We start from the raw sequence: 14,478 nt of genomic DNA on the forward strand, positions 1-14,478 counted from the left end.
AGGGATCCTTGATTGGGGTAGTGGTTACATGAATTTAAACATGTGATAATATTGCATAGAAATACACACGTGTACACATATACACAAATGAGTGCATAGATGACTGGTGAAATTTGAATAAACTCTTGGATTATGCTAATATCAATTTACTTGTTTTGATATTATAGTATAGTTAACAAAAAAGGTTACCACTGGAGAAAACTGGGTCCTGGTACACAGGACATTCCTTTAGATTCTTTTTACAAGCTTCCTGTGAATCTATAATTATTTCAAAATAAGAAAGTTTTATTTATTTAAATTTTTTTTGGGATCCCTGGGTGGCACAGTGGTTTGGCGCCTGCCTTTGGCCCAGGGCGCGATCCTGGAGACCCGGGATCGAATCCCACGTCGGGCTCCCAGTGCATGGAGCCTGCTTTTCTCTCTGCCTGTGTCTCTGCCTCTGTGTGTGTGTGTGTGACTATCATAAAAAAAAAAAAAAAATTAAAATTTTTTTAATTTAAATTCAATTTAGTTATCATGTTAACTGTGTAAAAACTCCCTATTCTCTTAAGTGGTGGTGCTCCTCCACCTGGGTCTTTTCCACTGAACCACTGGACTGTGAGGTCAACAACAGTGGCAGTAACAGGGCAGTTCATTCCAAATCCAGCACTGCAGTTTACCTTGCAAAAGGAGGCACTGCCACAGCTATGGTGCCTAAAGATATAGGAATGAACTATCTGTGAAACATTTTCAGCCTATGGAGTAAAATTATTTTTTGCAACATTTAAAGGTGCAAGACATTATAAAAAACCCTGCTTTATCTTCCTGTCAATACCCCCTCCCACCCCTGCAACAGGACTTGCTTTAGATTTCAGCTATGCAGAAAAATTTAGGTTATGCTTTCAAATTTTTAAATTTTGTTTAAGTTTTGCATTTTTGTTTAGTCTCATTAAAGTCCTATTTGTTTGTTTTGACCACAGAATTATATGTGTGTATATCAAAAGTGGTCTCAAAATATTTTAAGAAAAAAAGCAAAAACAATATATTGCTGATAATGTTTGGACCAGTTTCCATATTCTAAAAAATATATATTATTTTCAGGGGTAGACTTTAGTGATAAATCAGTTGCATACAGTTTTTGCACAGCAAAGGAAACAACCAACTAAACTAAAAGGCAACCTACAGAATGGGAGTAGATATTCTCAAATCATAAAGGGTTAATATACAAAGACTATAAAGAACTAATCAAACTCAACACCAAAACCCAAAAAATCCAGTCAAGAAATGGGCATAAGACATGAACAGACATTTCTCCAAAGATATACAAATGGCCAACAGACACATGAAAAAATGCTCACCATCATTCTGCATCAAGGAAATACAAATCAAAGCTACAATGAGATACCACCTCACACTGGTCAAAATGGCTAAAATTAACATTTTAGGAAACAAGATGTTGGCTCAGATGTGGAGAAAGGGGAACCCTCTTACACTGTTGGTGGGAATGCAAAACTTGTGCAGCTACTATGGAAAACAGTATGGAGGGTCCTCGAAAAGTTACAAATAGAGCTACCCTACGAAACCAGCAATTGCACTACTAGGTATTTATCCAAAGGATACAAAAATCATGGATTTGAAGGGGCACATGCACCTCAATGTTTATAGCAGCAAAATAAGTTTTAAAAAGTACTCCTATAGCATATTTGCAAGCTCACAATATGTATATATAATTTTAGAAATTAGTTCCTAATTTTCTTAACTGTATGCTTTGTGTCACAGTATTTCCACAGGTGGAAACGTTCTTCCTTTCCTTTGTCTAAATCCCCTATCATTTTAGGACATTTTCTAGGCAACTTTATCTAACTTACTTTTTTCCTTCTTCTTTTGTTGCTGTCTTAAATATAACCTGACTCTCCCTAGATTTGCTTCTCTTCCCCTCATAAGTCAATGGTAGTTGCTGGGATACACAACCTGTCTCCTAAGAGCTCCCTCAGTTGAAGAGCACTGTTTCACCCATGGTTATATTCCTTTCCTAGAATGGCCAATATCCTATGACTAACCTCTTGCTTCTCAGAGCATCTCAGAGTCCATCCCACCTTCAAGTTTTAATGTTTGTAGGATCTGTAGTGATAACTCCTCTTTCATTCCTGATAGTTAATTTTTGTTTTCTTAATTAGCCTAGCTAGTAATTTATGGATCTTGTTGATATGTCAAAGATCTAGTCTTTAGTTTTTTAAATATAATGTTATTAGTCTTCAATTGCACTGATTTATGCTTTTATCTTTAGTATTACTTCCTTCTATCTTTTTGGCCTTACTTGCTCTACCTTTCCCAGCTTCTTAAGGTAGAAACTTAGGTCATGAGTTATACATTTCTTCTTTTGAAAAACAAGTATTTAAAGCTATACATTATTCTCTAAGTATCTACAAATATTTAGGGGTCTTCCAGATATTTTTCCATTACTTATTTCTGATTTAATTCTATCTTTGATAGGAAACTTAATGCATGATTTTAATCTTTTATAATTTATTAGGACTTGTTTCATAGTCTGGCTTATGATGTATTTTGGTGAACAAAGTGTGTATATTTAAAAAGAATGTGTATTCTACAGTTGTTGAGTGCAGTGTCCTATAAAGTAACAATTAGATCAAGGTAGGTGGTTGATAATGCTATAGCCTTTACTAAACTTTTACTTAGATCTCATACTAACTACTGAGAGAAGACTGTTGAAAGTTCCAACTGTTAGAAAGAAAGCAAGAAGAGAAGCTCCAATTATAATTGTGGATTTGTCTATTTCTCTTCAGTTCTGTTAGTCTCAACTGTGGTGGGCAGCAGACGATGTCTCTTCAATTTTTGAGCTCTCAATAGCTCAAAAGTCAGCTCCACACATGTGTTTCAGGTGTCAGACAGAAATATAGCCATTTTATACACAGAATGTGGTCTTCTTCCTTTTTGACTTCTTTCTTTTGGGGATTTCCTTTCTTTGATGACCTCCTACTTTGCAGTTGTTCTAGTAGTCCCAAACTCTTTCGGGACTGAGAATAACAACTGGGGTTTGCCCTCAGGCAAAAAGCCATACAAATGGGAAATTCACTGTCTCATTTCTTTTTTTTACAAAAGCACTAATTCTCCTCCAGTGTAGGAGGAGAATTCCTGTGCTGTTCTTTTCAGGGAGTTATTTTTTCTACTTGGCCCAGAGTTTGCAGTTTTTACCTGTAGGAGGGTTGCTTCAATAGGAAGTACTTAGCTATTACTAGAAGAAGAATCCTATTTATTTATTCATTTCTAATGTCTATAGGATCTGTGATTTCTTTTCTCTCATTTCTGGTATTGGTAATTTGGTCTCCCAACCTCTTTTTTTGATTGATCAGATCTGTAGCTAGATGTTTACTAATTTAACGCTTTAAAAGAAACACATTTTCTATTCAATTAATTTCCAAAAGTATCTATTTCCGTTGCTCTTTTGTTTTCTTCCTCTTAATCCCTTAAGGTGGAAACTTACATAATTTAGGTTTTCCGTTTTTTCTAATATAAACATATAAAGCAATAATTTTTCCCTCTAAGCGTCACTTGCACTGTGTTCTACACTTTTGGATATGTTTTTATTTTTATTCAGTTCAAGATATTTATCCGCTTCCTTGTGATTTCTTCTTTGACTCATAGGCTATTTTAAAATATGTTAATTTCAAAATATTTGGAGCTTTCTCAGAAACCTTACTATTATTAATTTCCAATTAAATTATATATTAAATATATTATAAATATAAGTTAATTATGTCACATATAATTGCATTATAGTCAGACAACATATTGAGTGATTTTAGTCTATATTTAAATTTGAGATTTGTTTTATGAACCCCATAAAAGTGAATATTCTATGCACTTAAACAAGATATTTTGCTTTTTACAAAGTGTTCTATAAATGTCAATAGGTCAAGTTGGCTGATAATGTTTTTCAGTCTTCCATACACTTACAGTTTTGTCTAGTTCTATTAATTTCTGAGACATGAAGGTTAAAATCACCCATTGTAATTTTTTGTTTTTCTAATTCTCTTTTCACTTTTGGTTTCACATATATCAAACCTCCGCTATGCTGCATACAAGTTTAAGATTGTTATATCTCTTGATGACCTAATCTCTCTATCATCATAAAATGTTCCTATTTTCCACAACCAGCATATTTGGACAGACACAACTTTGATAACCAAACTATAGAAGATCCATGCAATTCCCCACAATGTATAGAACAAGCATAGACTTTGGATTAAAGGTGATATTCTATAAAAGATAAAAAAGAACTTTTCCAGGGTTAAAAATCAGGATATCACAGGGGGGTTTGTTTGTTTGTTTGTTTGTTTATTTATTTATTTATTTATTTATTTATTTATTTATTTATTTATTTATTTATTTATTTATTTATTTATTTTCAAATCTTTTTTTTTTTTTATTGGAGTTCAATTTGCCAACATACAGCATAACACCCAGTGCTCATCCCATCAAGTGCCCCCCTCAGTGCCCGTCACCCCCACCTCCCTTTCCACCACCCCTTATTCGTTTTCCAGAGTTAGGAGTCTCTCATGTTCTGTCTCCCTATTACCCACACATTTTCTCTCCTTTCCACAGGGAGATTTCTTATAAACAACCTAGTCAGTATTCAATTTCATGATGATAGTATTTAAGATTAAGAAAGAACACTGATTCCAACCTAGCTAATGTGAATTTCATTAGTGTCTCTGAGGCAAATATTATCTAGTTTATACCTACTTTTATGACAAGATGTAGGGGCATGCTCAATGCTTTGTGTCAAAATTTTTCCTATTCTCTTAGTAGCTGGGCACTTCCTTAATATGATAAAAGATAAAAGATTTACCTTAGTCTCCCAAGCCAGTAGCATACTTAATGGGAAAGTTCTAGAGATGTCCCGTTAAAGGTAGAATAAGACAAAGAAGCCTATACTATGTTCACTATTATTAAATATTTTTATTGGAAATAACTAGCCAATACAGTTAGATATGACAAATTAGTGGTATAAAATTTGGAAAGGATTTTGTCATCATCTCAATGACATGATTGTAATGATAGAAAATCTAAAAGACCCAACTCCAAACAATAAAATCACTTAGTTAGAATATTAATAAGCAGAAAATGATACTTTCGTGTATATGAACTACCATACGTAGAAACTCTAGTTTCATAGTTCTAGGCTGCTGCTGAGAGAGACACTAGACACGGTGGTTCCATCCTGTTGCTGTTAAGTGCATTTCTTAAAGCAACCATTTGACCACTTAATATCACCCCACAACTGACAGCACTCTAGTCAACCGTCTCTCATCTCTCCACCTCCTACCCCTGCCCTGGATCCTTAGAAGTTAACAGGTAGCAAAACAGATCCTTTCCTTATATATAGGAAAGACAGAAAGAGAGAGAGAGAGAGAGAGAGAGAGAGAGAGAGAATCCAGATAAGGATACTTGTGGCTCTAAGAAGTAGAATCCCTGTCTCAACAACAATAGCTAATAATTTTGGGCACTTACAACATTACTAGCGCTACCTAAACTCATTTTATCTTCACCTCTATCAGAAAATAAGGAAACGTATTAGATATCCCCATAAGAACTTCAGAAAGAGGGTGAGCTCCAGGTTTAAACGACATGAGATTACACTTGACTAGTCCGGTCATGTAACACATCAAATTTAGGGGACCCACCAATGCCGAGACCCTACTTTTTTGGAGGAAAGGTACCTGGACTTCAAACTTACGTGAAAAGAAAAAAAAGTCAATAATGATGGTAATAGTGGCGATAATCATGTGGGAAACAAAGGCAGAAGGAAAATTAATTCCCTCCCTACTTGCAGCCCATTGACGAGTCCTTGAAACGGGCGGAGTGACATTCTTCTACGGGCTCAGCGGCCCCCATGTTGGCTTTGCTAAGGGCAAAAGGGCAACCTTGGCCTGACCCGCCAGGACCCTGCAGGTCTTCTTTAACATATAAAAATTCCTTTGGAAACTTCCTTTATTTTTATTCTGGAGTCAAGATACATGTTAGCAACCATCTTCCAAGCACAGGACCTATGGATACGTATCTGGCGGGGGGGTGGGGGGGGTGGGGTGTCTTATGATCAATGTTTTCTTTTTTTATCTTTTTTTTTTAAGATTTTATTTGTTTATTCATGAGAGACACACACACACAACACGCAGAGACACAGGCAGAGGGAGAAGCAGGCTCTACGCAGGGAGCCTGATGCGGGACTCGATCCCACGACCCCGGGGTCACGACCTGGGCGGAAGGTGGCGCTAAACCGCAGAGCCACCCGGGCGCCCTAAGGGTTTATTAGACAATAATATATGACCTTTTCCCAACAATAACTAACGCCTTCAAGGTCCTGGCAACCTTGTTTCCAGAATTCCTTTGAAACTTACAGACTTAGAGACTATCGCCCCCCACCCCAAGTTGAAGGTGTATAATTACTACCCCTCACGACCCCATGCAGCTTTCTGTCCACAGGTCCTGTCAGTAGACGTTTAATGAAAACCACCTCTTGGGGATCCCCGGGGGGCTCAGCGGTTAAGCACCCGCCTTCGGCCCAGGTCGTGACCCCGGGGTCACGGGATCGAGTCCCGCGTCGGGCTCCTGCGTGGAGCCTGCTTCTCCCTCGGCCTGGGTCTCTCTCTCTCTCTGTGTCTATGAATAAATAAGTAAAATCTTAAAAAAAAAAAAAAAAACCCAAACCCACCTCTTTTGCACGGAAGTCCTCTCAAGAATTCTTCCTCAGCCGAGGGCTTCCCAGGCCGCCATCCTCCTACGCGGTGACGGCAGGACGACCAACAGGGCGGTGGGCACGGCTGCGGCGTACGACCGCGGAGGCCCAGACGCCACCTGAGCGCTTTACATCCTTGGAACAAACGCACCGGGTAAAAATGCTGTTACCGTTCCTCGCGCTACTTAACTCAAGTCGTCTACGTTTTTCTTTTTTTTTCTTCTTCTTCTTCTTGCCCTCGCATTCCCTGGAGCGCCGTAGGCATTTCGCAGCGATTGGATGGATAAGACTGTCGTGCTGCCGTGTGTCAGGCGAAGGCGGCGAGTGGGCTCCGCGGGGGCTGCCGCAGCGGCGCGGCGCGGGGCGGGACAGAAGGGCGGGCTCTGCGGGGCCCACCTCGCTCCCCGGGCGGGGCCGAGCGTCCGCGGCGGCCTCGGCCCGCGACTCCGACCTGGCCCGGCGTGCCCCGCCCCCGCCCCCGCCCCCGCCCCCGCCCCGGCGCGTCCGGACGCTCTAGCCCGCGGGGACGCCGCGCCGGAAGTCTCCGCTGCTCCTCGCGGGGCGGGCCGGCCTGGGGGCGCGCGTACCCGCACTTCCGCCCCCGGAAGGAAGGCAGGCGCGCGCTTCCTGCGGCGCGCGGTTGCGGCCCGGAAAGGTCAGCGCCCCCGCGGCTCCGAGCCTCGCGTTCCTTTCACCCTCGGAGACGTTTGTCGCCGCAGCCTGCACGGTTGCGTGTGTGTGTGTGTGTGTGTGTGTGTGTGTGTGCGCGACGGGGCTGCCGGCGGGGGTCTCCTCCCGGGGCTTGGTCGCGGGGGCAACCCGCCTGCTGCCTGCGTGGTGTCGGGGCCCCTGTGGGCGCAGCGCCCTAGGAGGCTGCAGGGGGCTGCCGGGTGCTGCAGGAGGCTGCCAGGGGCTGCAGGGTGCCCCCCTCGCCCGCCTGCCCCGGGGTTCGGGGGTTCGGGGCCGCCAGCAGGTGGCCCTGCCCCGCCCTAAGCTGCCCTACCCTGCCCTGCCCTACCCTGCCCTACCTAGCCCTGTCCTACCCTACCCTGCGCTGCCCTACCCTGCCCTACCCTGCCTGGCCCTACCCTACTCTACCCTACTCTACCCTGCCCGGCTGGCCCTGCCCTACACTGCGCCGCCCTACCCTACCCGGTCCTACCCTACCGTACCCTACCCTACTCTGCGTGGCCCTGCCCTACACTGCGCTGCCCTACCCTACCCGGTCCTACCCTACCCTACCCTACCCTACCCTGCGTGGCCCTGCCCTACACTGCGCTGCCCTACCCTACCCGGTCCTACCCTACCGTACCCTACCCTACTCTGCGTGGCCCTGCCCTACACTGCGCTGCCCTACCCTACCCGGTCCTACCCTACCCTACCCTACCCTACTCTGCGTGGCCCTGCCCTACACTGCGCCGCCCTACCCTACCCGGTCCTACCCTACCCTACCCTACCCTACCCTGCGTGGCCCTGCCCTACACTGCGCCGCCCTACCCTACCCGGTCCTACCCTACCCTACCCTACCCTACTCTGCGTGGCCCTGCCCTACACTGCGCTGCCCTACCCTACCCGGTCCTACCCTACCCTACCCTACCCTACCCTGCGTGGCCCTGCCCTACACTGCGCCGCCCTACCCTACCCGGTCCTACCCTACCCTACCCTACCCTACTCTGCGTGGCCCTGCCCTACACTGCGCCGCCCTACCCTACCCGGTCCTACCCTACCCTACCCTACCCTACCCTGCGTGGCCCTGCCCTACACTGCGCCGCCCTACCCTACCCGGTCCTACCCTACCCTACCCTACCCTACTCTGCGTGGCCCTGCCCTACACTGCGCTGCCCTACCCTACCCGGTCCTACCCTACCCTACCCTACCCTACCCTGCGTGGCCCTGCCCTACACTGCGCCGCCCTACCCTACCCGGTCCTACCCTACCCTACCCTACCCTACCCTGCGTGGCCCTGCCCTACACTGCGCCGCCCTACCCTACCCGGTCCTACCCTACCCTACCCTACCCTACTCTGCGTGGCCCTGCCCTACACTGCGCTGCCCTACCCTACCCGGTCCTACCCTACCCTACTCTATCTACCCTGCGTGGCCCTGCCCTACACTGCGCTGCTCTACCCTACCCGGTCCTACCCTACTCTGCGTGGTCCTGCCCTACACTGTGCTGCCCTACCCTACCCGGTCCTACCCTACCCTACTCTACCCTGCGTGGCCCTGCCCTACACTGCGCTGCTCTACCCTACCCGGTCCTACCCTACCCTACCCTACTCTGCGTGGCCCTGCCCTACACTGCGCTGCCCTACCCTACCCTGCCCTACTCTACCCTGCCAGGCCCAGTCGGCCCTGCCCTACCTTGCCCTACCCTGCCTGGCCCTCCCCTCCCCTGCCCTACCTGGCCCTACCTGGCCCTGCCCTACTCTACCCTACTCTACCCTGCCCGGCTTGGATGGCCCTGCCCTACCCTACCCTGTCCTACCCTACCCGGCCCTACCCTACCTTGCCCTACCCTGCCCGGCCCTGCGTACCTGAGAGCACATTTGTGAAGAGTGGGGCGTCCCCTCTGAGCGGTGGAATCGGGCACTTTGTTGATGGTCCTGAGTTACAACCCTGTGAGGAAGACCCTGCCTCGATGATCATAGAGAAGAATTTTCTGACAGTTGGTCATGGTGACTTTAGTCCCCATCACTCTTGAATTCCATGCAGGGTTCTGACAGTAGAAATGACTAGATTGTTGGAGACAAGGACATATGAGCATGTGTGAGCGTCAGTCGGTGTGTCGTGTATAATATTAAAAATCCGTAGATTCTTACACTTTGATACTTGTTCCTTGAATGTTCCTCATTCTTACTTGTGCTTTATTTCTAAGGCACTTTTTTCCCCCTCTATTTCATATTTGCATAGAAGTAACAAACCGGGCAGCCCAGGTGGCTCAGTGGTTGAGCATCTGCCTTTGGCCCAGGACGTGATCCCGGGGTCCCAGGATCCAGTGCTAGGTCGGGCTCCCTGCATGGAGCCTGCTTCTCCCTCTGCCTGTGTCTCTGCCTCTCCTCTCTGTGTATTCTTGTGAATAAATAAAATCTAAAAAAAAAAAAAAAAAGTTAACAAACCTCTGCTTAAACTCTGCACATAGAAAATCCATCTGATCGTGTTATTCCCATGCTCACAATCTTACCGGCCTTCCTGTTGATTCAGGGCAATGCGGATTCCTTAGCCCGGCTTCCAGACCTTTCAAGGTCTCCTTGCTGATGCTGAGTTTTTCAGTCTCCTTTGATGGAAAATACGCCAACACACACACCATATGCTCCAGCTACAGTATGTAGCAATTTCATTACTTTGGGTGTGACAAAGTTTTGCAATGGTTTACCTGCCTTTTGAAGTTTATTTTTCCATTTTGTCAGTTTATTGAATTCCTATAATTGCCAGGGACTGTCCTAAGAGCTAGGGATACGCTAGAAAGAAAATCCTTTTAAGAAGTAACAGCTTAATTGAGATAATAGTTCACATACCTGTAGCATTTACCTGTTTAAAATATACATTGAGTTTTAGTATATTTACAAAGTTGTGCAGTCTGTAATCAATTTTAAAGTATTTTCATCACCCCAGAAAGAAGCCTTGACCCATGAGGAATCTTCTGATTTTTTCCCCTACTCCCCCGAGCTCCTACCCCTATGCAGGTACTAATCTGCTGTCTATATATATGCCTATGCAGGCATGTTGTAACTTGTATCAGCGCTTCATTCCATTTTACTGCTAAATAGTATCTCATTGTATGGATATACTACCCTTTATCCATTGGTCCGTTGGTAGACCTTTGAGTATTGGCCATTATGAATACCGCTGCTAGGAACGTTCATGTCCAGGTTTTTGTGTAAACATCATCATGTTTTCATTTCTCTTGGGTATATACCTAAGATTAGAATTGCTCAGTCATATGGTAACTCTATGTTTCACATTTTGAGGAACTGCCAGACTTTTCCAAAGTGTCTATTCTGTTATATTCTGATTGGCGGTATATGAAGGTTCTAATCCTTTCATGTTGTCGCCAGCACTTGTCATTACCTGTTTTTTTTGTCTTTTAAAGATTTTATTTATTTATTCATGAGAGACAGAGAGAGGCAGAGACACAAGCAGAGGGAGAAGCAGGCTCCATGCAGGGAGCCTGACTTGGGACTCGATCCCAGGTCTTCAGGATCACGCCCTTGGCTGAAGGCCAGTGCTAAACCGCGGAGCCACCTGGGAGGGTAGCCCTAGATTACTTTTTAAGCAATTACTGCAACCAACGTGGGGTTCAGACTCACAACCCCGAGATCAAGAGTTGCATGCTCCACTGACTGAACCAGCTAGCTACTCCTGTAAGAGTTCTTTGTATATTCCAGGTCCTGTATCAGACATGTGACAAGTCTTGTAGATTGTGATATAATTCTTTTAAATAAAAATCACATGAGGTTAATTTTTACTCTTCTTGGAGACCAGGTTATAGGTCTGAAGGGGTGATGCAGAGAGTGAGTTGAACCATAACTGTTATGTGTAGAAAAGACCAGGCCCAGGAAAACATGCTGTCAAGAACCTGTGAGCAGCATTTTATTTTTATTTTTATTTTTTATTTTTATTTTTTTAAAGATTGTATTTATTTATTCATGAGAGACCAGAGAGAGAGAGAGAGAGGCAGAGACACAGGCAGAGGGAGAAGCAGGCTCCATGTAGGGAGCCTGACACAGGACTCAATCCCGTGACTCCAGGATCACGCCCTGGACTGAAGGCGGCGCTAAACCGCTGAGCCACCAGGGCTGCCCACAGCATTTTAATAGTTGAAAAATGGAGCAGGGGGGAACCAGTTTATGTAATTTGTCCATTCTCTATTGAGTTTTGTCTTTTCCTTATAGATTGGTAGAAGTTCTTTGTGTAGAGATATTAACCCATTGGCTGCTAGATATGTGGCAGATATTTTCAGTCTATTTGCCTGTTAACTTTGTTTTGTATTTCTTACTATACTAATGTTTTGCATTTTTGTGTTGTCAGGACTGCCCATCTTTTCCTATAAAAGGCTTCCGGGTGGCAGTTTGGGCTGCTGTTGTTAAATCATGGGGGTTATGGAAACTGACACTGCTTAGTGTGATGTCTGAGTCCCTGATACTATAGTTAGCTTTATAGTTTCATCGTTTCAGACACTGGTGTCTCTCCACCCTCTGCCTTGAAAAATATACTATAACCTGCTTTGTTGGTTCATTTAATTTTGTATTTCATTTAATTTTGTTTTTCAGATAGACTCCTAGAAGCTATTTGCATATTCTCTTACTCATTTTTAATACATTGCATTAGATTTGCGAGAGTCATATTGGACAAATAGTAGGTACTTAACTTATACCAGCAGAAGTTTATTTGAAGGTTTTTGTGTGCAGGGCTTGAATGTAAGTATGCTGGTTCTATATTGATTGGGGCATGCTGGAGATAGTAGTTTAATAAAATCCTGATAAAATTATTTTCATACTTTTCTCATTGGATTAAAGGTAGTGGTAATAAAAGTATTTTTAGGATCTCTGAACATTTTGAGAAACTGAGGAAAGCTATATAACACAGCTCCCTAGAAAAAGTTGCATCTCTATTTTACATACGATGCCCAAGGCCTCATTATCATCCTTTGGCCTGATTTGTTAGAACTCTGTGTGTTTTGACTTGGTGTTTGTTTGCTTCAGAGTTTTTGTTTTTGTTTTTTTAATTGTGGTAAAATGTACATTTCATGAAATCTAGCATTCTAAACATTTTTACTGTACAATTCAGTGACCTAGGTGCATTTATATTATTATGCAGCTATCACCACCATCCTCTCCAGAGCTCTTATCTTCCAAACTGAAACCTTGTTCTCATTAAATAATAACACCATAGTGCCCCTCTCTCCGGTTGTTGACAGCCACCATCCAATTTTTGTCTCCGAGTTTGACTATTCCAAGTAACTCATGTAAATGGAATCATACGGTATTTGTTCTTTTGTATCTGTTTATTTCATGTAGCATGATGTCTTTAAGGTTTATCCATGTTATGTTGCAGAATTTCCTTTTTAAGGCTAAATGATATTTCACTGTATGTGTATATCACATTTTATTTACCTATTAGTAGACATTTGAGTCATTTCCATCTTTTGGCTTTTGTGAATAGTGTTATGAGCATTGGTACACAGATACCAGTTTGTGTTCTTTTGGATGTGTACCCAGAAGTGGAATTACTGGATCATAGAGTAATTCTCTGTTTAACTTTTTGAGGAACTACACGTATGTTTCAGTGATTTTTGTCCTTTACACAAAATAGGGAATTTAACAGAACTGTGTGTTTTAAGCATATATTATCACGTTTACCTTTCTATAAATATAAATTCAAAGGGCTGTCTCCTAATTGAAGTGATATAGAAGTTTTTGTCTTAGGACGTGGGGCTCCTTGAGCTTATTAGAATGATTAGAATTCAGACTAAATGAAAGGTTTACCTCAATAGTTTCCCAAATCCTAAACTTCCTTATAATCTTTTTTTTTTTTTTTTTTTTTAACTTCCTTATAATCTATACTGTTTTTTTCCCCCTTAATTCTGTGTTTTTAATGTTAGAGGGTAAGTTACCCATCATGGCAGACTCTAAAATGGAGGTGATTTTGCATACTTGTATAGTTCCAAAGATTTGAATCTGTTAATCTGTTATTATTCTGCTGTTCTAGGTGGATACTTTGGCAGTTACTCTGGTATGCTGTGAATATTGCTGCTTTTGACAGGTAAGTTTTCCTCCCCCAGTGCAAAAATACCCATGATATTTATCAGTGAAGAATGAGAAGTTGCTGTTTATTGTGGGGTATGGGCTGTAACAATGATGAGGGACTATTAAACAGGAGTTTATGAAAGCTGTTGCAATTGGAAGGAGAGGGTGTTAGGGATGGTCTAGCAGGCAGCCAACAATTTATTTTTTCTAAGGTTTGGTTGAACTATACTGTTGTCTTTTTTTCTGCATTTCCCCATTGGTCACAGTTATTCAGAGGGATCTCAATTTCCCACAAAAATTTACAATTCCAACGTCAGGGGAATAGCTGAAAAAATAATGGTACAGTGATAAATAAAATTTCATTCTTTTGCATGTAGCTTTCCAATTTTCCCAGTACCAGTTTTCTCTACTGAAGAGACTGTTGTTTCCCCATTGTGTGTTTGTGCCTCTTTTGTTGCATACTGATTTACCATGTAAGTATGGTTTTATTTTTGTGCTCATTTCTGTTCCACTGACTGTTTTTGTGCAAGTACCATACTGTTTTGATTACTATAGCTATGTAATATAGTTTTAAATCTGAGACTGTGATACCTCTAGCTTTATTCTTTATCCAGATTGCTTTGGCTTTTCAGGGTCTTTTGTGGTTCCATACAAATTTTGGAATTATTTGTTCTAGTTCTGTGAAAAATATTATTGGTATATTGTTGGGGATTGCATTGAATCTGTAGATTGCTTTGGGTGGTATGGACATTTTAACAAGATTAATTCTTCCAATCCATGAGTGTGGAATTTTTTTTCATTTTTTTGTGTCCTCTTCAATTTCATTCACCTATTTCTTACAGTTTTCATAATATAGGTTTTTCACTTCCTTGGATAAATTTTTTCCTCAGCCTCGGTATTTTATTCTTTATGATGAATTGTAAATGGGATTTTTTTCTATAATTTCTCTTTCTGCTAGAAGTACAACAGATTTTTGTATATTAGCTTTGTGTTCTAC

At 42.8% G+C, this 14,478-nt stretch overlaps 2 protein-coding genes across 11 annotated transcripts in view; one reads left to right on the forward strand and one right to left on the reverse strand.

The window, feature by feature from the left end:
- The window catches only part of BLVRA (biliverdin reductase A), a 78,441-nt gene extending 69,145 nt beyond the window's left edge, over positions 1–9,296 (reverse strand). For 2 of the 3 annotated variants that reach the window (XM_038562633.1, XM_038562634.1), the window contains exon 1: positions 6,713–7,126. Coding sequence is in view for 1 of the 3 variants with exons in the window: in XM_038562631.1 (XP_038418559.1) it covers positions 9,270–9,281 (12 nt within the window). In the remaining 2 variants the exon portion in view is untranslated. Of the gene's footprint in view, positions 1–6,712; positions 7,127–9,269 lie in introns of those variants that run through there. The other variant, XM_038562631.1, reaches the window with a different exon arrangement.
- COA1 (cytochrome c oxidase assembly factor 1 homolog) overlaps positions 6,872–14,478 on the forward strand; it is a 73,675-nt gene continuing 66,068 nt past the window's right edge. For 2 of the 8 annotated variants that reach the window (XM_038562638.1, XM_038562641.1), the window contains exons 1-2: positions 7,317–7,391; positions 13,444–13,497. The gene's annotated coding sequence lies outside the window, so the exon portion shown is untranslated. Of the gene's footprint in view, positions 6,891–7,306; positions 7,392–13,443; positions 13,498–14,478 lie in introns of those variants that run through there. The other 6 variants (XM_038562639.1, XM_038562640.1, XM_038562637.1 and 3 more) reach the window with 5 other exon arrangements.

Source organism: Canis lupus, chromosome 18, assembly GCF_011100685.1.
Source record: "Canis lupus familiaris isolate Mischka breed German Shepherd chromosome 18, alternate assembly UU_Cfam_GSD_1.0, whole genome shotgun sequence".
NCBI lineage: Eukaryota > Metazoa > Chordata > Mammalia > Carnivora > Canidae > Canis > Canis lupus.